Source organism: Dendrobates tinctorius, unplaced genomic scaffold, assembly GCF_039654945.1.
Source record: "Dendrobates tinctorius isolate UK_male_01 unplaced genomic scaffold, ASM3965494v1 ptg000097l, whole genome shotgun sequence".
NCBI classification, from domain to species: Eukaryota; Metazoa; Chordata; class Amphibia; order Anura; family Dendrobatidae; genus Dendrobates; species Dendrobates tinctorius.
Window position 1 is genome coordinate 18,769,444 of NW_027361765.1, and position 23,612 is coordinate 18,793,055.

The following is a 23,612-nucleotide window of genomic DNA, read 5'->3' on the forward strand; positions in this document are numbered from 1 at the left end:
ATCTCGACCTCCCATGCCGCCATCCCTGCACACACCTCACAGTGGCACCTTCCACTCTCAATTCAAGGGTGAAAGAGGCTGAGAGACCTCCAGCCCTCCAATTTATACCCCTGTGAGGAGAAAACACAGAACCGGAAGGGACCCTTATCGTCCAATGAAAGCATTCCCCTGAGGTAAGGGAAACTGTTATGAATGGGTCACCAAGGAGGAGAGCAAGCCCAAGCTAAGCCATAGAAAACCAGAGAGGTTGGTAACTAAGCGGATTGCAGACCCCTTATCCTATCCACACAACTAGCAGTAGCCGTGGAGCGTACCTACAATGATCCTAGACGCCTCAGCACAGCCAGAGAGCTAACCAAACCTTAAGCAAGAAAGGGGAAATCTAAACTGCCACAGAGCAGACCCCAAAGGAATAGATAGCCCCCAAACATACATTGTCGGTGAGACAAGGTGAAAACACAAACGCAGGCAGGAAAATAGACTGAGCAAATGATGGGGCCCACATTGACTAGACAGGACAGGAAAGGAAAGACGCTGACTGCAATCATGCAAAAAACCCTGCAAAAAGTCCAACACGTGTGATGCAAAAAACACTGAAGTCGCACGACTTCGCCCACTATATCAGCACTCTGGTATATTCTGAAAGCAGAACAAAAAGAGGCCACTCTAATGAGGGACAAAAACAAACTGGCACAAGCAGTAACATATGGACGGTGATTCAGCACAGCCTCAGCCGGAGCTGGCTGACCCACACAAAACTGAGAGACAAAACCAGATCAAATGCAAACAGAATATCAAATGAACACTTAGCTGAACATGCAGGGACTGAGCTGGAAATATCAGACCTCAGGAGGCAGAAGAAAATCACCAGCAGGGATAGAGGGAGTCGGCTGTCTTAAATCCCAGTCTGAAACCCCAGATCTCCAATCGTCATCCTCATTATCAGGTGGCAAGCTTCTGTTAATCACATCAGCTCCATTACCTCCAGTAACCACCAGAGGGAGCCCAGAAAGAGAACTCGCAACCCCTCTGTCAATCTGACCAGCTCCACTACCTTCAGTAATAACCAGAGGGAGGCCAGAAAGTGAATTCACAACAGGAAACCAGCTGTTAACCCTTCAGACGCGCCCCAGGGAAAAAGAGAAGGCAAACTGCCACCACCATCACAATAGCTGGCCAGTCATTGGCCCCCCGCAGATAATGCCGGGTTCCCTCAAACTGTGATAACAGAATTTTTGGACTTAGTACATTTTGCTTCTACATTATTTTTGTTGCACAAGTGAAGATGCTATAGGAGGCAGAATGTACATGTGCTAGCTTTTTTGAGATGACAATATATTTCGGTTCAGAGATTGTAACATTTGTTAACTTCCAGTATAATAACCTTGCCATATGTTCCTTGTGATTCTGCTACACTTTAGTTTCAAGAAATTTTTATAAAGCCAGTTTTCTAGTAACTTGCTATTATATTATACTTTGTGTAAGATGATCCCTTTTAGAAAAAAAACAAAAAACTCAAGTCTTTGCAAATAAGACACATTGATGACTGCAGCCATTAGTATTTTGATCCTGAAAAATCCCTTTAGGCCGGGGTCACATGGGCATGTAAGCAATCGGTCCAATTTTCATCCAGAAAAGTGGTACAATGTTTTTCTCCCTTGTTATCTGTATACAGTCTGCTTTTTACAGCAGCATCAGCTATTAATCATTTACAGTTTCTTATGTATCCGTAAAAATCAGATGCTGTACTAGGGTCCCATATGGTATCCGATGTTTTTTTTATCGCTTCCATACGATTTGAGTGATTTTTTTTTTCTCTGACAGATTCTGCCAGAGAAAAAAATCGGTCCTCAGCACTGCCTCATTGAATAAGATACCTGGTCCGAGTGCTATCCGTTAAAAAAATAAAAGACGTTACTCGACTGATTTATATAATGGTATGAGCGAGCCATCAAAGCAGATTTGCCACCAGTGTTTATGCTGCAACATGCAGATATTATTAATTAGATCTCTTAGACCTAATGAAGCAGGAGTGCTTTAGTTGAAAAACCTTATCAGCATGACTGTGGAATTTGTTTTGAACATTTAAGCTCATTCTCCACCCACCTAGTCTGATAGACAGCTTTACAGCATCTGACCCGCTGTGGAGATCGCAGACAGACAGTTGTACAAGTCACAGCTGTCATTGAATTCACTTGGACTCATTATCTCTTTCATTGTAAAGCCAAGTTCACTTGACCATATTTTCAGACCAAGTCTCTGAAAAAACAGATGACACTGACACTATCTAGATATAACCACACCACCAGGTTTCTGTTAGCAGTGCAGGAATTAAACTGTTCAGCTGAGAGTATCTGAAGCTTTCCTGCTTGGATGATCTCAGCTGTTCAGTGTTGGCCACTTCCCTCTTCTATATATATTTGCCTCTGGCAATCTGGATTGTTAGACTTGTACTGCCTGGTTTGGAGTTTTTGGTAGAGGGGTTTGGAGTGTTCCTCTGTGATTGTTGCTTGGTGTTTCTGATGTATATGATTTCTCTTCCTCCTATTTTGTTTACTTCCCTTTTCTCCTTGATGTTCCTCTCTGTTGTCTGTGAGTGCATATTTGTATGTCAGGTATTTTCATTTATCCCTGTACATCCTCCCTTGTTAATCTGGTTTGTGTATATACATACTCCACACATCCCTTGATGGCGAGGGGGAACAGATTTAGGGCTGATTCAGGAGGTCACTAAGGTTCGTGGACTCGGTGTCATCACCATCAGAAGTAATCTGGGGAGCAGGGATAGCTAGTGTGCCCCTAGCATTAGGGACAGGAAAGGAGCACCTGGCGCTGGGTATTCTGGCAACAGAATTGTGACACTATAGGTCCAATAAATTCCTTATTTTTGAATATCTCCAAATGGTTGGTGGTTTCAGGGGAAATAAACTCTATTGGGACAGTAGAAATACATGCAGTGTCTTTGCCATGTTCATTGGTACAATGTCTGGAGAGACCATGATACATAAAGCCTTTGGTGATATTAGCTCCACGTGAATTAAGCCTTCTGTGTAAAGTTTGCTTTGTCCCACCAATGTACTGCATCACGCTTTTACACTCAGTAATGTAGACTATGAATTGGGTCTGGAAAGTCATATAAGATTTTAAAGGGAAGGTTTCCCTTGTTTTACTTGACCTTAAAAAATTGTGTAAATGCATTTGCAGCAGAGACATTTTTTTGCTTTGATTTGGATTTAAAACTGCGGGGAGGCTCCGTGATCAAGGTCTTCTGTTTCAAGTTATTTCCAAAGAACTTAAGGCGACCTGGTGCTAGTATGTTTCTGGAAGTGGTTGCCCTTCTGAAAGTAACTCACAGTTGGTCAATGTGCCAATGCTTTTGAAGCACTTTTCTTAGAGTCAAATGAGCTGAATTAAAAATAGTTATAAAGTTACTTGCAAACTCATTTGTTTCCTTTGTATTGTCCTGGGATCTGGGTCCCAAGCATTGTTGCTGTGTCCTTTGAAAGGTACGCTGTTGTGAACACTTTTGACCTAGCTTCTGAGTTTGGGCTCCCACTGGAGCTGGTCTGGCTGACAGAATTCAATCACCTGAGGAGGATGATTGGAGGTCAGGTGTTACAGACTGGAGAGATTTAAGTGAGCAACCTTGCCTCAGTGGTAGCCGGTGATTTGGTTTTCTTCCTGAGCATTTTGAAAGTCTGCTTGCCTCTTGCTTTGTCCTGCATCTTTCAGATAAGTTAGTCTGCTTGAATCTTTTTGCATTTGATCCAATTTTTGCTTTCCTCTGATTTCTGCTTTGCTGGTGTGAGTTCAGCCTTGTTCTCTGCTGGGACCTGTTCTGGACTCTGTTCCATATGCCACAGCTCATATCAGTCTTTTCAGTATTTCTAATCCCCTGTTATATCAGTATCTTTTGTTTTGCGTCCAGTTCACACCAGAGTTCTGATTTAGTGGGGGAGAGGTCGTGTGGCCTCAGTATTTTTGCATATCAGACGTGTTGAATTTTTTTTAGGTTTTTTTGCGTTATTGCAGACAGTATCCTTTCCTGTCCTGTTCTATCTAGACAGTTTGGGCCCCATTATTTGCTTACTCTATTTTCTGCCTGTGTTTTGTGCCTCATCTTGTCTCACCGCCAATATATGTTCGGGGGCTATCTATTCCTTTGGGGTTCTACTCCGGGGCAGTTTAGCTTTCCCTTTTCTCTCTTTAAGCTTAGTTAATTCTTTGGCTGTGCTGAGGCGTCTAGGGCATCGTGGGTACGTCCCACGGCTAATTCTAGTTGTGTTGTCAGTTTAGGGGTCTGCAATCCGCTAAGTTACCAACCTCTGTGGTTATCTGGTTGCCTAGTCTATTCCCCTGCTATCGTCCTCGGTTACCTAATCATAAAAGTATGCTTGATTAAGCTTTAAGGGTAGCATTGGTTAGTAAATTGCTCCCTAAGGGTATCAGCTTGTTGATCAAAATCGCATAAATTACTGCATTTGCACCTAATCCGTCAGTATTGGTTGTAGGGAATGTTTGTTATTTCTTGTAGTGACTGCTAGAGAAATGGATGTAACTGTTCATATCTACTTATTTAAAATTAGTTTTGGTTTTATGTGTACTATTTATTTATGAAATAACAATTACTGTAAATCAACAATAGTATCCTGATAATACAGCCATTCTGTCACCACTTTTCAAAGTAAATACACTTGTCTCATCAGGTATGAGAAATCTGTTTAATAATGTATATAGTTTGTATTTGGAAATCTAGGGACAGATCTATGTATTTTATCCCTTTTTCTCTTGTGTCAGCTGCTGGAAAACTGATGTGGTTATGGGGATTCTTTTGTAAGAGGCACAGTGTATATGTCATATGTGTAATATGTTGCTGACAATGATGCAGTTTCTTAGCTGGCGACTAGAGTTGAGCGATACCATCCGATACTTCAAAGTATCGTATCGGATGGTATCGGCCGATCTTTAAAAAAAGTATCGGTATCGCCGATTCCGATACCGGAAGTCCCATTCAAGTCTATGGGACTTCCGGTATCGGAATAAGAAAAACCCTTTCCTGCCCTTGTACAGCCTCTCTGGGGTCTGTACGGGCCTTTCGGGGGGCTGTGCCGGCCTGCCAGGGGGTCTGTGCAGGCTCCGGTGGTCTGTGCCGGCCTGCCGGTGGTCTGTGCAGGCTCCGGGGGGCTGTGCCGGCCTGCCGGGGGGCTGTGCCGGCCTGCCGGGGGGCTGTGCCGGCCTGCCAGGGGGTCTGTGCAGGCTCCGGTGGTCTGTGCCGGCCTGCCGGTGGTCTGTGCAGGCTCCGGGGGGCTGTGCCGGCCTGCCGGGGGGCTGTGCCGGCCTGCCGGGGGGCTGTGCCGGCCTGCCGGTGGTCTGTGCAGGCTCCGGGGGTCTGTGCAGGCATCGTCCGATGGGACTACAAGTCCCATCTGGCGATGCCTGCTACCATGACAGTGATTGACACATTAGCCAATGATGGGACAGTAGTAGTCCCATCATCCGGCTAATGTGTTAAATGTAAAAAAAAAAAAAAAAAAAAAAATTACATGCTACATTCATACTACATACTACATTCATGCTACATTCATACTACATACTACATACATGCTACATTCATACTACATGCAACATACATACTACATATATACTACATGCATGCTACATATATACTACATGCATGCTACATACATACTACATGATACATACTACATATATACTACATGCATGCTACATACATACTACATATATACTACATGCATGCTACATACATACTACATGCTACATGCATGCTACATACATACTACATGCTACATGCATGCTACATACATACTACATACATGCTACATATATACTACATACATACTACATATATACTACATGCATGCTACATATATACTACATGCATGCTACATACATACTACATATATACTACATGCATGCTACATACATACTACATGCTACATGCATGCTACATACATACTACATGCTACATACATACCACATATATACTACATACATACAATACATTCATACAATACATACATAGACATACAGTACATATAACATAGAGTAACATACTTACCAATACTTGTCACATTGTTCCCCGAAGCCATTGTCGTCTACGGAATAAATATTAACATAACAAACCACAAAAATACTCACCCACGATCCGAAGCAGTCCACGAGTGTGTCCCACGACGATCTTGGGTAGAGAACTGCAGCATCAGCTGATGCTGCCGTTCTCTACGGGCTGCAGGAATCCAATGACGGAGGCGGAGGAATACAGTGCGGAAGGATACCTACCTTCCGTCATTGGATTCCTGCAGCCCGTAGAGAACGGCAGCATCATCTGATGCTGCAGTTCTCTACCCAAGATCGTCGTGGGACACACTCGTGGACTGCTTCGGATCGTGGGTGAGTATTTTTGTGGTTTGTTATGTTTAATATTTATTCCGGAAAGACAATGGCTTCGGGGAACAATGTGACAAGTATTGGTAAGTATGTTACTCTATGTTATATGTACTGTATGTCTATGTATGTATTGTATGAATGTATTGTATGTATGTAGTATATATGTGGTATGTATGTAGCATGTAGTATGTATGTAGTATGTATGTAGCATGCATGTAGCATGTAGTATGTATGTAGCATGCATGTAGTATATATGTAGTATGTATGTAGCATGCATGTAGTATATATGTAGCATGTATGTAGTATGTATGTGGTATGTATGTAGCATGTAGTATGTATGTAGTATGTATGTAGCATGTATGTAGTATATATGTAGTATGTATGTAGTATATATGTAGCATGTATGTAGTATATATGTAGTATGTATGTAGTATATATGTAGCATGCATGTAGTATATATGTAGTATGTATGTAGTATATATGTAGCATGCATGTAGTATATATGTAGTATGTATGTAGTATATATGTAGCATGTATGTAGTATGTATGTAGCATGCATGTAGCATGTAGTATGTATGTAGCATGCATGTAGTATATATGTAGTATGTATGTAGCATGCATGTAGTATATATGTAGCATGCATGTAGTATGTATGTGGTATGTATGTAGCATGTAGTATATATGTAGCATGTATGTAGTATGTATGTAGTATGTATGTAGCATGCAGTATGTATGTAGTATGTATGTAGTATATATGTAGTATGTATGTAGCATGCAGTATGTATGTAGTATGTATGTAGTATATATGTAGTATGTATGTAGCATGCATGTAGTATGTATGTAGTATGTATGTAGTATGTATGTAGCATGTAGTATGTATGTAGCATGCATGTAGTATGTATGTAGTATTTTTTTTTTTTTTTTAACATTTAACACATTAGCCGGATGATGGGACTACTACTGTCCCATCATTGGCTAATGTGTCAATCACTGTCATGGTAGCAGGCATCGCCCGATGGGACTTGTAGTCCCATCGGACGATGCTTGCACAGACCCCCGGACATCAGCACAGCCCCCCGGCAGGCCGGCACAGCCCCCCGGCAGGCCGGTACAGACCCCCACAGGGTGCACAGCCCCCCGGCAGGCCGGCACAGCCCCCCGGCAGGCCGGCAGAGACCCCGGGCAGTCCACACAGCCCCCCGGCAGGCCGGCACAGCCCCCCGGCAGGCCGGCAGAGACCCCCGGAAGGCCCGAAATGACGGCACATCATGATGCGCACACACCGCGCATCATGATGACGTCAGGCCGTCAATCAACTGAACTTCCGATTCCGATGCCGAATTCCGATATTGAAAAAATATCGGAAGTCGGTATCGGAATTCCGATACAGCAAGTATCGGCCGATACCCGATACTTGCGGTATCGGAATGCTCAACACTACTGGCGACACATCAGAGCATCTTCATCATTTGCGATGGAGAGTACTTTTCCCACTTGTTTAATCCTGTAAGTAGAGCAATCATAATCGCTTACTCGTGTTTTTCAGGACTTGCAATGATTGACATGCTAATAAATCATTCATCAAGTCTTTTCATAGCTGAGCAAGCTTATTTAGGATGATGGTGAAATCTGATTATATCGATGTCCTGTGCAGACACGACTGCTCATCTAAACTTCATTATTTGCTCACTCAAGTGACCCCTAGTGAAGTGTTAGGGCTAAAGAGAAAGCACCACACATGCGAATTTCCTGGGTACAAACATGGAGAGCATTCCTATGTTCTCAGTGTCTTTACTAGATATAACCAATTACCAAGGAGGAAAATATCTATTTACGGTAAAATACATTTCCTATTAATTTGCTTTAAAACCAATTTCTCACTGCACAGACCCTTCAGATAATCTACACTGTCTCCACAAAGGGCTGTGTCAGATGTCGGATCGCAATACACGGGCTGTCCGCACATCTCCTGACCCGGGCGTGACAGCTCCATAGATTTCTGTGAAGATGTCAAGCTCGGGTCAGGAGATGTGCGGTCATCCCATGTATTGGGATCCGACATTGGACCAATTATCACAGACATTTGAAACAGCCCTAAGGTTGCGTTCACATATCTGTGTGACAGAAGAAAAAAGAGACTAAAAAGAGACGAAACATTGACACATACAGTTTTATTGATCCAAGCCCACATCAGTTTGAAAAACAGATCCGTTTCTCCTCAGAGTATGGCCCCATTCATATGTTCAGTATTTGGTCAATATTTTACCTCAGCATTTGTAAGCCAAAACCAGGGGTGGATCAATCAGAGGAAAAGTATAATAGAAACACATCACCACTTCTGTATTTCTCACCCATTCCTGAGGTGAAATACTGACCAAATACTGAATGGGTGAATGTGTCTTAACACAGTTTACCATCTTAGTTTCACTATTTTTTGATGATCCAATGCTAAGAGTCAATGGAAAAAAGTCTACCTGCTTCAGTGAAAAAGTAACATATGCAACTAGAATGACACCTGAGAGAAGAATCAGTCCATCTCTCACAAATGGTAACACTCAGACCGATCTGTGGATGTAGCGTAAAAGCTCGTTCAGATGAGCATATTATACAGGATTGTGCCGTCTGAGGAAAAATCGGACAGCACTCTGACCAATGTAATCCAATTGGACCATTCAATGACGTATTTTTCACATAGACAAAATGTCCGTGTGACCAAAATAATCTGCCTGCACTATTTCCGTCTGAATACGGGTTAAGAATCACCTTATACAAGTTTATGGGTGTGTGAAAAAAATCAGGTCCCATATGGATCATCTTTGTAGCATGTGTTTTTTACAGATACGTTGCCATTATTATCTTAGGAAAGTGTATTTCACCTAATACATTTTAAAATGTTGATGTACAACAAATGTCACACAGATGTCACATGGAAGTAAAAAACGGAGACATGCATGGCTAACAGATGATATTATTATTACTTGATACTGAATAAATCGAGATTTTTAAAAAAAAAAATTTTCCCACTATTTCTCCATTTGGATATCATTTTCTATATCTATCGATCCTGTGATTTCCATAATTTCACAACTTTTTCTCCTTGGTGTTGTACTTTTAATTTTGAGGAATTTATACTGGATGAGTCACTGGGTGGCCACCCAGGGGTTGAAATGTGCATTGCAGCCTGTCAAGGCTTTTATATGATCTGAAAAGATGATGCTCATTATTTTGATATCCATGCATTTGTGATAATCACTTATTGAGCATCTTTAGAACATGTAATTTAGTAAAAAGAACATGTAATTGAGCCTAAAAGAATCTGATTTAATTTTCTAGGAAACACTCTGAAGTGTGAACTGACATGTCGGGCGATGGGCTACAGGTTCTACGTGAGGCAAGCTGAAAAAGTAATAGATGGGACAGTGTGTGACCACAATGGGACGGCAGTATGCGTATCCGGCCAGTGCAAAGTAAGTGATAATTCTATTTATTATACCCATAGCAACCTATGTGTCATCTATTGTTAAAGGGAACTTATCGGATGATTTACTCAACAAAGAGCAGCATGAATTGGACAGCTTCTTCCTGCCCTTTCTTATGTCTAACGGATATCTCCCTGTATGTTTAGAGACAGACCTATCAGATAAGTTAGAGCAGGGTGAGGAGATGTCACCAGGGACCAACCTCAGACTGGATATCTGAAACGCATATTTCCCAGCTGGCTTTACAAAATGTTAACTCAGAAGTACCCCGGCATTTCAGAATGAAACTTGCACAGCTGCAATAGCTCATGGTTCGGGCACAATGAGCTAACAGGGTCCCTTAGTGCACTGTGTTTTTTCTCTGTTCACTATTCCATTAGTATATACTTTGTTGTAAATTATAAGTGATCCTTTATTGGATCAACGTAAAAGGCATGTTTTCCTTCCATATATTATTTCTTTCTGCATGCAGATATCTAGGACTTTATGTGTCGATTTAGGTGTAGTTGTAGCTGAATCATTGTGGCTTAATTTCCTAATGATATCAGTTTGGGATCTGCACTATTGTGTATACGTCAAGTCAGTGTATGTTATATATCCAGCAATGTGTGTGTCTATGCTGTTTAAAGCAAACCTGTCAAGTGAAAAAATGCTGTTAACCTGCAGATATGGGGTCAATCTGCAGGTTAATAGCGTTGTGAACCTGCCCGATGCTGGCACTTAGACCCCCACTGCTGAGAATTATTATTATTATCATTATTATTACTTATTTATATAGCACCATTGATTCCATGGTGCTGTACACGAGAAGGGGTTACATACAAATTACAGATATCACATACAGTAAACAAACTAACAATGACAGACTGATACAGAGGGGAGAGAGGACCCTGCCCTTTCGGGCTTACATGCTACAGGATGGTGGGGAAGGAGACAGTAGGTTGGTGGGTTGCAGCAGTTCCGGTGTTGGTTGAGGTGATATCACTTGTAGTGGTGAGAGAGAAGGAGGTAGCGGGGTCATTGCAGGCTGTAGGCTTTCTTAAAGAGGTGGGTTTTCAGGTTCCGTCTGAAGGATCCAAATGTGGTTGATAGTCGGACTTGTTGGGGCAAAGAATTCCAGAGAATAGGGGCTATTCGGGAGAAGTCTTGGAGGCGGTTGGGTGAGGAGCGAATAAGTGTGGAGGAGAGAAGGAAGTCTTGGGAGGACCGGAGATTACGTGAGGGAAGGTATCGGGAGATTAGTTCAGAGACATATGGGGGAGACAGGTTATAGATGGCCTTGTAGGTCAGCATTAGTAATTTGAACTGGATATGCTGAGGGAATGGGAGCCAGTGAAGAGATTTGCAGAGAGGAGAAGTGGAGGAGTAGCGTGGAGAGAGATGAAATAGTCGGGCGGCAGAGTTAAGGATGGACTGGAGAGGTGCGAGGGTGTTAGCAGGGAGACCACAGAAAAAGATGTTGCAGTAGTCGAGGCGGAAGATGATGAGGGCATTCACAAGCATTTTAGTAGACTGAAGGTTGAGAAAAGGACGGATTCTGGAAATATTTTTGAGCTGGAGGCGACAGGAGGTAGAAAGAGCTTGGATGTGTGGTTTGAAGGACAGGGCAGAGTCAAAGGTTACTCCGAGGCAGCAGACTTCCGGTACTGGGGAAAGTGTGATGTCATTAATTTTTATAGCTAGGTCGGGTAAGGAAGATCTGAGAGATGGAGGAAAGATGATGAGTTCAGATTTGTCCACATTGAGCTTGAGGAAGCGAGAGGAGAAGAAGAAGGATATGGCTGATAGACACTCTGGGATTCTGGACAGCAGAGCGGAGACGTCTGGGCCAGAGAGGTAGATCTGGGTGTCATCAGCATAAAGGTGGTAGTGGAATCCGTGGGACTTTGAGTTGCCCCAGACCAAGTGTATAGATTGAGAAGAGTAGGGGTCCTAAAACAGAGCCTTGGGGGACTAAAACAGAGAGAGGATGGGATGAGGAGGTGGTGTGGGAGTGGGAGACGCTGAATGTGCGATTGGAAAGGTATGAGGAGATCCAGGATAGGGAAAGGCTATTGATGCCGAAGGAGGAGAGGATCTGTAGTAGGAGGCAGTGGTCAATTGTGTCGAATGCAGAGGACAGGTCTAGAAGCAGGAGTATAGAGTATTGTCCATTTGATTTGGCTGTAAGTAGGTCGTTAGTAATTTTGGTCAGGGCTGTCTCAGTGTAGTGATGGGGGCGGAAACCAGATTGTAGATTGTCAAAGAGCAAGTTAGATGATAGGTGGGAGGAAAGTTCAGCATGGACGTACTGTTCCAGGAGTTTGGAAGCGAATGGGAGCAACGATATTGGGCGATAGCTGGAGATAGCGGTTGGATCGAGGGTGGCTTTTTAAGGATAGGCGTGATTGTGGCATGTTTGAAAGCAGAAGGGAAGGTACCGGACGTTAGTGATAGGTTGAAGAGGTGGGTTAGGGATGGGATAAGTGTGGTGGTGAGGTTGGAGAGGAAGTGGGATGGGATGGGGTCGAGTTCACAGGTTGTGAGGTACGATTTGGAGAAGAGATGATTAAGCTCCCCTTCAGTGATGTTGGAGAGTGAGGTTATGGGGTTTGGGCATTGGTCTGGTATACAAAGGGGTTGTGGTGGTTGAGTGATGAAGACTTGCCTTGTTTGGTCAATCTTGTTTTTGAAGTGTGTGGCAAAGTCCTCGGCAGATGAGGGAGGTTGGAGGAGGCAGTGGTGGGCGGAGGAGGCAGTTAAAATTATTGAATAACTGTTTGGGGTTGTAAGATAAGGAAGATACAAGGGTTGTGAAGTAGGCCTATTTAGCAGAGGTGAGGGCAGATTTGAAATCGAGTGTTGCCTGTTTGAATGTGGTGAAGTCATCTTGCAAATTTGTTTTCTTCCAGTTATAAATTAACTTTCGAATTTGTTTTCTTCCAGCTATAAATTAACTTTCTCCCCCTACCTGCAGTGTTCGGGTTTCAGTCATAGGGGTGGTGCCGGCGCAGGTTCAGTCACTGCTCTGTGTATAGAGAGCGGCAGCAATAACCGCGCTTCTGGACCTGACTCACTGCCGGACCTAATTCTGATTCTGCTGTCAGTTATAAAAACAGTGCAAGAGTACTGGCGTTCTCGAAAATATATTAGGGGAGGGACTGGAGTGAACTTGTGCAAAATTTAGCAAATTTTTAAAAAGTTGCATTTGATATGTCACCCTAAAACACCTGGAATTGCTAGAGTCCACTCAAATTGGAAAACAAAAACTAATAGGCAAGCACATATAAAATAGACTGAAAAATAAAGCATAGAATAATAAATAGGGTGCAAACAAAATAAAAGACCCAAAATACAAAAAACTAGAAAAAAAACATCCTCAAAGGCAGTGATGAATCACGATCTATACAAAGGTGCACCCTTCTGGTAAGCATTTTGTTTCTAGTCTTTACATTTTCCTCTGCATGCTGTCAGAAAATGGAAACATTTCTGGGTATATTCAAATAGTGTATCCTCTGTTTTTTCCCAATGTACCATAGCTGGTAGTAGCTCTATATCGAGTCCTGGACAGGAAAAATAGTTTTCTGTGTTTAACTCACATATGACTACATAGAAGTAACAAACTACAGCTGTAAGATTAGTTTAGGACACATGATAATCACATTACTGACAGCAAACTGTGATCTTGGAAATTAGGCATTAGAAAATTCTTAGTCATGACCTCATTTGCCAATTATTATTTATCCATATACTGATATAGAAATACATATCAATGTTTATTGACGAAAATAGGGACATTTCTCTATGAAAGGAGGGAGATTGATAAAAAATGGGAATTCACTCAAGTCTCATTCTTTTCTAATAAAAACTACTGAAAATATGTCCGCAGTAGATGGATACACAATGGATTTTCTGCCATGGATTTGCATGTGGTCGGCCCTATGCATTTTACAGAACCAGCTTTGTTCATAACATTATAGGATAACCAGTTTGCAGGCACACCTCAATCTTTTTGTTTGGGGCAACAAGAGAGCTCGAATAGCTTCTAATCAACTGTATAAACATAAATTATGTGGTGGTATGGGCCTCCCCAATATATCGGCCTATTATTTTTCTAACTTAATTAAACAAGGTCTGTATTGGTGGTATACTGATCATACGCCTTCATGGTTGGAATTGGAATCCTATTTTAATAAAAACTCTCTGCCTTGTAATATTATTCAGAATTTATTCAGGAATTCGGTATGACCATCCAAACTTTATGGCTGTTCTTACGGCATGGCAAAAACTCCTAAAAATTAAGTCGGAGCTCCTACTGAGACATCCCCTTTCCTTCGTAGCCACTGTTTTCACATTTTATCTGGATTCAAACTGGGCTGATTGGGGAATCTCCAAAATACATGACATTTTTGATGGCAATAATTTTTTTTCATTTGCTCACCTTTAGGATAGATTCAATATACCCCCATCGGCTTTTATGCCATTTATTATTTTGAAAGATTTTTTTAGGCCATTGGTTCACGGTAACCCTCCTCTCTCGAAACCTGCTCTTAATATTCTATGTAACTTAGGCCATAGCATATTTTGGACCATTTAGTATGTATGCCAGTGGTTTAATAAAGATTTTAAATTTGTAAAATCCCCATACATGAGCAAATGGGAATCTAATTTGAATCTTTCTATAGATTTGGATAATTGGGAGCTGGCCATATCCTTAACTTATTCTTCCACCATATCCATGGCTCTTCAGGAGTCTTATTTTAAAATCATTTGTAGATGGTATTACTCCTCGTCTCGGTTGCCATTTATAAACCCTTCCAATTCCCCCCTTTTGCTGGAGTGATTGTGGGCAATGCAGCAGTCTTTTACATTTGTTTTGGTTTTGCCCACGTATTAGACCTTTATGGGATGGGATCTCTTCTCTCATTGCAGTTCCATTAAAGGATTCAGATTTTTTTTTTATCTCCCCAGTTGGCCCTTCTCTCTTTGAGTGCAGATCAAATGAATCCACCTTTAAGGAAAATTGTTTTGCATTTTCTCTTTAGTTTCCAAAAATACTATTGCTCTATTTTGGAAATCTACTTAAGTGCCCTCCTCACAAGAGGTTATTGATAAATTGTCTCTTCATCATTCTTATGAATGTAAATTAGCATTTATGAATAATTGTTTTCCTGCATTTTCGAAAAAATGGTCTCGCTGGCTGGAAATATTTCCGTAAGATTGTATTTTTAGTTTTGTTTTTTCTTCCATCCATTCTGAATGCGTTCATGTTACACTTGTTATCACTATGTCTTGTTTTATCTTTTCCTCTTGCAAATGTTAATAAAATTATTTGGAAAATAAGATTATAGGAATTCTTATTCTTGTACTGTGTGAAAAATCTGCAGCAGAATTTAAGGTCTCATGCAGATTTGAAATCCACAGCACAGCAATAATGCCACAGATATACACCGTAGATTTTTTCCTTGGCAATGAAAGAATGAGAGCTTTAAAGGAAACCTGTCACCAGAAAAAAACACTATTAGCCTGCAGATATGGGGTTAATCTGCAGGTTAATAGCGTTACTAACCTGACCGGCGCCTATACTTAACCTAATGCTGCAGGGAGATAATGAACTTTATTATCCCCGGCAACCTTCCGGCTTCATTCAAGGGGGTGGGGGGCTCGCAGAATCAGTCACCGCACTGTCCGCTCTGTATTTTCAGAGCGGTAAATGAACCACAGCCGGTGCCGCCCTGTGACTGAAACCGTGCCCCCCGCCCTGACTAACACTGGCTCTGTATTTGGGCTTGCTGTCAGTCAGGCCAGGGGCATAATTCTCTTTTATCTGTCATACAGTTATCGGAATCAGCCTGAACAGGATATTGTAGTTTTTGTAAATATTTTAGTGCAGAACACTAACAAAACCACTGGCGCATGCTTCAATTTCTATTTCTGTATTTCCACATCGGGGCGTTTGTAGAGTAAATGCTCTTTATGCTCTTCTCTGTATGTCCACACTTTGCTGTAATGACTTTGTATGAATAGGAGCTTTCCATCATCACAGCCATTATTTAGGGACATATGTTTGCACCTGAGTGAGGAATTGTTGAAATTACCCATATGATATAGTGTCTGGATTACCTATGCAAACAGTGGAAATATATAGAAAAGTGAGGGTGAATATGTTGTGGCAAGTTGATGATGTTATCTCGCGCTTCATTTTTTCCTTTAAATTCCTATAGATCATTTTTTCGAACCCGTTTACATGTAATTTGTATGTGTCACAGAGTTTGCCAAAAGTAGCTGCCATAAACTGGAAACTAATGTAGTGTAAACCAGACAAATGCCTGCCATGTGTGGGCCCATTCACTGCCATTCTTTTTTGTTTTGATGCTCCTATAGTGAAATAGAAAAATGATAATAATGGTGCAGGTATGAGCAAAGCCATGAAGGAACATTTGCTAATATTAGAGTATGCTCATTGTCTTGTTATGTGTAATTTTGTCTGAACATGGAAGATCTTTTTGTTTTACTTTGAAACTGTAGGACGTAAATACTGGACTAATTGCATGTCTGCATTAATAATTTTATTTAGTGTATTATACTTGCAGTCCTCAAGTAAAGACTTAAAACACTTACGTGCACACTACATCTGTGCACTTGGCCTACAATATATGTCAGGAGCTTTTCCTGACATGCAGTACTGTGCAAAAGTTTTAGGTAGGTGTGGGAAAGAAATGCTGCAAAATAAGAATGCTTTCAGAATAGAAATGTTACCTTATTTTTATCAATTAATAAAATGCAAAGTGAATGAGCAAAAGAGAAATCTAAATCAAATCAATTTTTGGTGTGACCACCCTTTGCCTTCAATACAGCATAATTCTTCTAGGTACACTTACATAAAGTCAGGGATTATGCAGGGATATAGTCAGTTGCATGAATAACCAGTTATAGTGGTGATAATGATAATTTGCTTACGTAGAATGAAACACAAATATTAGATACAGAAACAGCTGTATAGGAGGATTAACATTGGGTGAGGACCAGCCAAATTATGCTGCAAATATGACCGTTTACTCTCACAGGTCATACACCATGGCAAAAGTGAGAACAGCAACAAGGTAGCTATTGTCAAGAACACCGCACTGCACTTGCTCACTGAGCCAGTGCGCGTGTCCTGAGTACAAAAACAGTGCTCAAAGATACCTGTGGAGCGGGGCAGCAGCGGTGACGATGCGTGCTTCAGACTATCAGGACCTGAAGCATGTGACTGCTGGGGGCGTGACCTAAGCTCCACAGAGCTAGGAGCTGCAGGGAAACTCCTAGAAAGGTAACTACGGGACAAGTTACCAAGGGGCATAGACAAGGACGTAAACCAGATCAAGCTGGGTCAAAGCACGAGATAGCAGGACAGTACCAAAGGGTTAGACAGAGCGAATAGTCAGGACGTAGCAATAGATCAGAAAATCAGAACGGGCAATGGACGGTACAATAGGGACAAACTGTATCGGAGTAACAATAGCCAAGCCAGGAGGTCAGAACCAGAGAAGACAATAATACAAAAATGTGAGACAGAGAACTGAGTGAGGGGACAGACCGGGTCATACACGGGAATCAAACAAACAATGCAGTATCCACGCACACCAGGGGGGTCAGACACACAGCCAGAGTAACAGTAATAGCTGACAGGGAATCCTAGTCTGGAGTGAGTATAAATACCCCTCCCAGATCCAAAGAGAGGCCGGCAAAAGTTAACCCTGTGAGAACAGGACATTAACCATGTCCTAACCATGACAGTTATACTGCATCATTAAGGTTTCTCTTAGGCAAAGATTTTGAAGCAGACTGGGGTTTCAAAATGTGCTGGTCAAGCTCTTTTGCAGAAGTACCAAGAAATGGGCTACATTGAAAATCATAGACACAGTGGTCGGCCAAGGAAACTTAGTGTAGCATATTAAAGACACATCATGCTTCACTTAGAAATTGGAAGATGCCCAGCAGTGCCATCAGTTCAGAACTAGCAGCAACCATTGGAATCCAGCTGCATCCATTTACTGTCTGGAGAATTCTGGTCAGAAGTGGTGTTCATGGAAGAGTTGCAGCCAAAAAGCAATAACTTTTACATAAAGTCGGGTGACGGTGAATCAACTATGCACAAAAACATTAGAGAAAAAAATTGCAGCAGGTGCTCAGGACTGATTAATTAAAAATTGAAATATTTGGCTGCAATAGAAAGCAGCCTTTTCATCAAAGGACTGAAGAGCAGTAAAATAATGAGTGTCCGCTGACAAAAATGGAGGTTCCTTGGAAGACTGGGGCTGCATTTCAGCAAATGGGGCTAGGGATTTGTTTAGGATTAATGATGTTCTTTATGATTAGAAATACAGGCAGATACTTATCCATCATGAAATACCATAAATGAGGTGTCTGGTTCCGAATTTATTCTGCAGAAGGACAAACGTAGATCCAATGTCATAAAGAACTATATTCAGAGAAACAAAGTCATAAATAGTGATGATATGCCCACCACTGAGCCCTGATCTCAACATCTTCGAGTCTGTCTGGGAATGCATAAAGAGACAGAAGGATGTGCATAAGTCTATATCCATAGAAGATCTGTGGTTAGTTTTAGAAGTTGGAAAAACATTCCTGACAATTTCTTTCAACAGCTGTGTACGAGTGAAGAATTGATGATGTATTAAAGGCAAATGGTGGTCACACCAAATATTGATTTGATTTAGTTTTCTCTTTTGTTCATTCTCTTTACATTTTGTTAATTAAAATGTCTATTTTTTAAAACATTCCTTGCAGCATTATTTCCATACCATACACAATACTGTAAATTGTAATGTTCTCATGTGCCCCTCTTATTGTAATGTTCTCATGTGCCCCTATTTACCGGAAAGAGGCCAATTGTGTGTTCTTTTTGGCCTACAGCTGGCTAGTATGTGACTATGTAGCATGAATTTTACTGTATAGGAAAGCTCAGCAGATTGTGCTTTCTTATAGAAATGACCAAAACAAAGAAATGTATACTGTGCTTTATAAGTTTTTACAATGAGTTCCTATGGTGGAGAAATGCATAATCATCCATCCTGTGGCCACTGTGTGGCCCACATCTAATGAGTGAAAGTGCGTGATAGTGGGCACAGGCACCATGTATTTAGTCACAATGAAGGGGATTGAGGTGCTAACAGAAGTACAGTAACTGACTTTTTAACTATGAGATTCAAAAATTCAAACATACAGGTGAGGTCCTTTGTAAGTGCTTGTCATTGTAGTTAAAACATAATGATTAAGCATTAAAATGTTTTAATGGACATTAAAAATAAAGTTTTATGGTTTAAATAAAAAGTAGAGGAGAATGCATTAGATATATTTTTTTAGCCAAGAAATTCTTCATTTAACAGAAATGCAAACTTACATGTACCCATAAATCATAAGTAAGAAACTACAACTCATTATGCAAAAAACTTGGCATCAAACAGCTACATTGATGTAAAGTAATAACCTGTTTTAGAAGATGGGAAGGCTACAATGAAAATATTCTTCAGGTCCTTGTATTAAAAATATCCATATCATTTTTATGTGATTTTTTTTCCTCTTAGAATTATTATGTGAATAATTTAGGTCCATTGTAAAAAAAAGTGCACTATAAATAGTTGTTTGCTTGACAGCTAGAACTAGTGCATATCTTGAGCTATATTTAGTGGTCATCTAAACTCAATTTGTTTAAACAAAGTTTTTAGTGCCAAATAGATGCATTTCTTTAAAAAGCCCCAAAGTTATCCTTGTTCTTTAAGTTTAAGACGTCACATGAGCCAATTAATATAGCAAGAATAATAAAAATAAGCTCAAATAATAGCTGACTGGTACAGTAGGAAAAAAAGACCCAGTCCATGGGAGGTCAGGGCCGATTTTAGGAAAAGTAGGGCCCTAGGCAAAGTTTAAAATTGGGCCCCAAATGCTAACATATTGCATATCACACAGAAGCATTTCGGTTGTAGTTACATGCGCTGAATTCAGGCCACTAAACAAGTGTGATAGACAATATTGAAATCATTCAACACTTGTTTCCCAGCCTCTTTCCACCGTCTGAGAAAGAATGATGGGAACAGAATAATCACTAATGGATCACTAATAGATCACCATACAGTATCATGTTATCAACAGCACATCTACAGTTTACACCGGCAATATGCTGCTGAGTACGATGATTTTTGTTCCTGCAATTTTGCTTGTTTAGTATAATACACCCCATAGTCCTCCATATATTATAATGTGCACCACAGTCCTCCATATTGTAAAATGCACACCCCATAGTCCTCCATATAATATAATATGCCCCATAGTCCTCCATATAGTATAATACACTCCCTATAGTCCTCCATATATTAAAATACACTCCTCAGTCCTCCATATAGTATTATGCACTTCCCATAGTCCTCCATATAGTACAATACACTCCTCATAGTCCTCCATATATTAAAATACACTGCTCAGTCCTCCACATAGTATAATACACTCCTCATAGTGCTTCATATAGTATAATGCACAGCCATAGTCATCCATGTAGTACAATTCACTTCCCATAGTATATTGCACCTCATAGTTCTTCATATAGTATAATGTATTCCCACATAGTCCTCGATACAGTAAAATGGAGCCCACATAGAGTGTAATGCAACCACCCCATAGAGCATAATGCAGCCACCCAACAGAGTATAATGCAACCACCCCACAGAGTATAATGTAACTCCCCCATAAAATATAATGCAGCCCCCTCATAGAGTATGATGCAATCACCCCTCATAGAATATAATAAATATAATACAGCCCCCATAGAATATAATGTAGCCCCGAATAGAATATAATACAGCCCACCTCCCCATAGAATATAATATAGCCCCAATAAAGAGTATGATGCAATCCTCCCTCATAAAATATAATACAGCCCCCCCATAGAATATAATGTAGCCCCCCACAGAATATAATACAGCCCACCTCCCCATAGAATATAATGTAGCCCCCATAGAATATAATGTTGCCCTCCATAGTATATAACACAGCCTCCTCCATAGAATATAATGTACCCCCCATAGTATATAACACAGCCTCCCCATAGAATATAATGTATAATGTACCCCTATAGTATATAACACAGCCTCCCCATAGAATATAATATACTCCCAATAGCATATAACACAGCCTCCCCCACAGAATATAATGTACCCCAATAGTATATAACAGCCGGATAGTTTATTACACAGCCATATAGTATATAACACGGCCCACATAGTATATAACACAGCCATATAGTGTATAACACAGCCCACATAGTATATAACACAGCCACATAGTATATAGCACAGCCCACATAGTATATAACACAGCTCACATAGTATATAACAGCCCACATAGTATATAACACAGCCTCATAGTATATAGCACAGCCCACGTAGTATATAACACAACCCACATAGTATATAGCGCAGCCCACATAGTATATAGCGCAGTTCACATAGTATATAGCGCAGCCCACATAGTATACAGCACAGCCCCGTAGTATATAACACAGCTCACATCTCTCCCTCCTCGAGAATGGTCCCACAGTCCAGTACTCACTGTTATATAAAAAAACACAATCCTCACCTCTTAGTGCCCGTGCTGCTCCTGGCTGGCTCCTGTCTCAGAGGCTGCACTGCCTGGTACACAGTGAGTGAGCGATGATGTCATCACGCACCTGCGGTGACAGAGGCAGAGCGGAGAATGATGGGAGAGGGAGCATCAGCTGACGATCTCTCCTCCATCATTGCTTTGAACTGTACTGGCAGACATCAGTATAGTTCAATGCGGTGGCGGGGGGAGTTGGCATTGGTGGCAGGCGAGCCCCCCTGCCTCACTGGCCCCACAGTGGCTACGTAATGTGCTGCTATCTGGGGGCCCCTGGGGGAGCGGGGGCCCTAGGCAGCTGCCTGGTCTGCCTGCCCCTAACGCCAGCCCTGTGGGAGGTAACAGTCTGAAAGGTAATAGGGAAAGACAGTGGCGTAACTAGGGTACTATGGGCCCTGGTGAAAAATTTGGACCTGGACCTCCACAGCATGTGGGTAAAATATATGAACCTTTGAAGGTGTTTGCCCCCTACTTTTCATTATGTAGTAATGTCCCCATTCTGGGCCCCTTCCAGGGTGTGTTATTTTTTTTCTAACATCATTCTGCAGCCTTGACACTTTTCGTGTGATTTTTCACCTAAAGTTGGGGTATTGTAGAAATAGAGATTGTGTGAATATCAACAAGCTTAAAGTCCCTAAAGGGGTCAGTTAAACAGAAAAAATAGGTGAAGATAAGCAAATTGTGGTCAGATTGAGGAGTAGCTATTTTAAGATTAGTGTAAGGTTTTACTGAGTCGGCTGTGAGTTGTGGTAAGCACAGGAAGCATTTTTTATAGAAATGTTCCGTCAGGTTTATTCAAACCATAAACCTGCTTAAGTTTAAGTAAACAAATGATGGCCTTCTGTGGCACAAAATGGAAATAAAGAGACAAAGCAAACAGTTCATATAGCACTGTGGGTCCGCCCACTCAGGTCAGTGTCTTAGTACACTCGCAATGTTGGCCTCCATGCCTCCAGTCACAGACCATGTGCTAAACAGCCTCCATTATATAGGCTGTAACCACGCCCAGAAGTGAGGTATGCGGGTAGCGAGACCCACCCATCTTTCATAGCTACCCGCAACCCAGACCCAGGTTCACCAAATGCCACTTAGTACTTATGTACACTAAACAAATACATGACAGAGAGCAGCCATCTCTGTGACACATACCTCCCATCGACTACATGGCCATTAGCCTCCTTATATTAGATAGAGAATAAAAGCATGCAATTATGAAGTCTAGTATATGGCCATCTTTGTAAGTGAATGACCTAGTAAAAATCCAAAAGAAAAAGCAAGCAGGAGTTTGGGGGCAGCTGAACATCATGTAACTATTGGGATGTTGAAGTCTACCAAAAAGTGCTGGTGATATCAATTGAAAGGACATTTAAGAGTCAAGGTCTGGTGGTCTGAAAATGATCAGGCCACAATCAACAACTTTATCAACTCTATGCGAAGGAGATGTGTTGCAATGCGTGAGGCAAATGGTGGTCACACCAGATACTGAGAGGTTTTTTGACATCCCCCTCCCGAGCCCCTCAATACTGTAAAACTGCACATTTTAGAGTGGCCTTTTATTGTGGTCAACCTAAGGAACACTTTTGCAATAATTATGCTGTCTAATCAGCATCAGATATGCCACTCCTGTGAGGTGGATGGATTATCTCAGCATAGAGGTGGTCACTGACACAGATTTAGACAAATTTGTGAACAATATTCAAGAGAAAAAGACCTTTTGTGTACACAGAAAAAGTCTTAGGCTAAGTGCACACGTACCGGAACTCTCGCGGAAATTACCGCGAGAATTCCGGAATTCCATTCCGCGGGAAAATCGCATTTTAAATTCCCGTGATTTTCCCGCGGAAAAACTAGCATTTTGCAAGCGTATTTAGCTTGCAAAATGCTAGCGTTCTCCAAGCGATCTGTAGCATCACTTGGAGAACTGATTGACAGGTTGGTCACACTCGTCAAACATAGTGTTTGACGAGTGTGACCAACTTTTTACTACTGAGGCCTCCTATGCGGCATCAGTAGTAAAAGATAGAATGTAAAAAAAAATAAAAAATGGTGTTATTCTTACCTTCCGGCGTCCCGCGTATCCGTTCACAGTAA

At 41.4% G+C, this 23,612-nt stretch overlaps 1 protein-coding gene across 2 annotated transcripts in view; it reads left to right on the forward strand.

Moving 5' to 3' along the window:
• The window catches only part of THSD4 (thrombospondin type 1 domain containing 4), a 1,135,048-nt gene that overhangs the window by 490,671 nt on the left and 620,765 nt on the right, over window positions 1-23,612 (forward strand). For both annotated transcript variants that reach the window (XM_073586946.1, XM_073586947.1), the window contains one exon: window positions 9,742-9,875. In XM_073586946.1, the coding sequence (XP_073443047.1) occupies window positions 9,742-9,875 (134 nt within the window). The remainder of the gene's footprint in view (window positions 1-9,741; window positions 9,876-23,612) is intronic.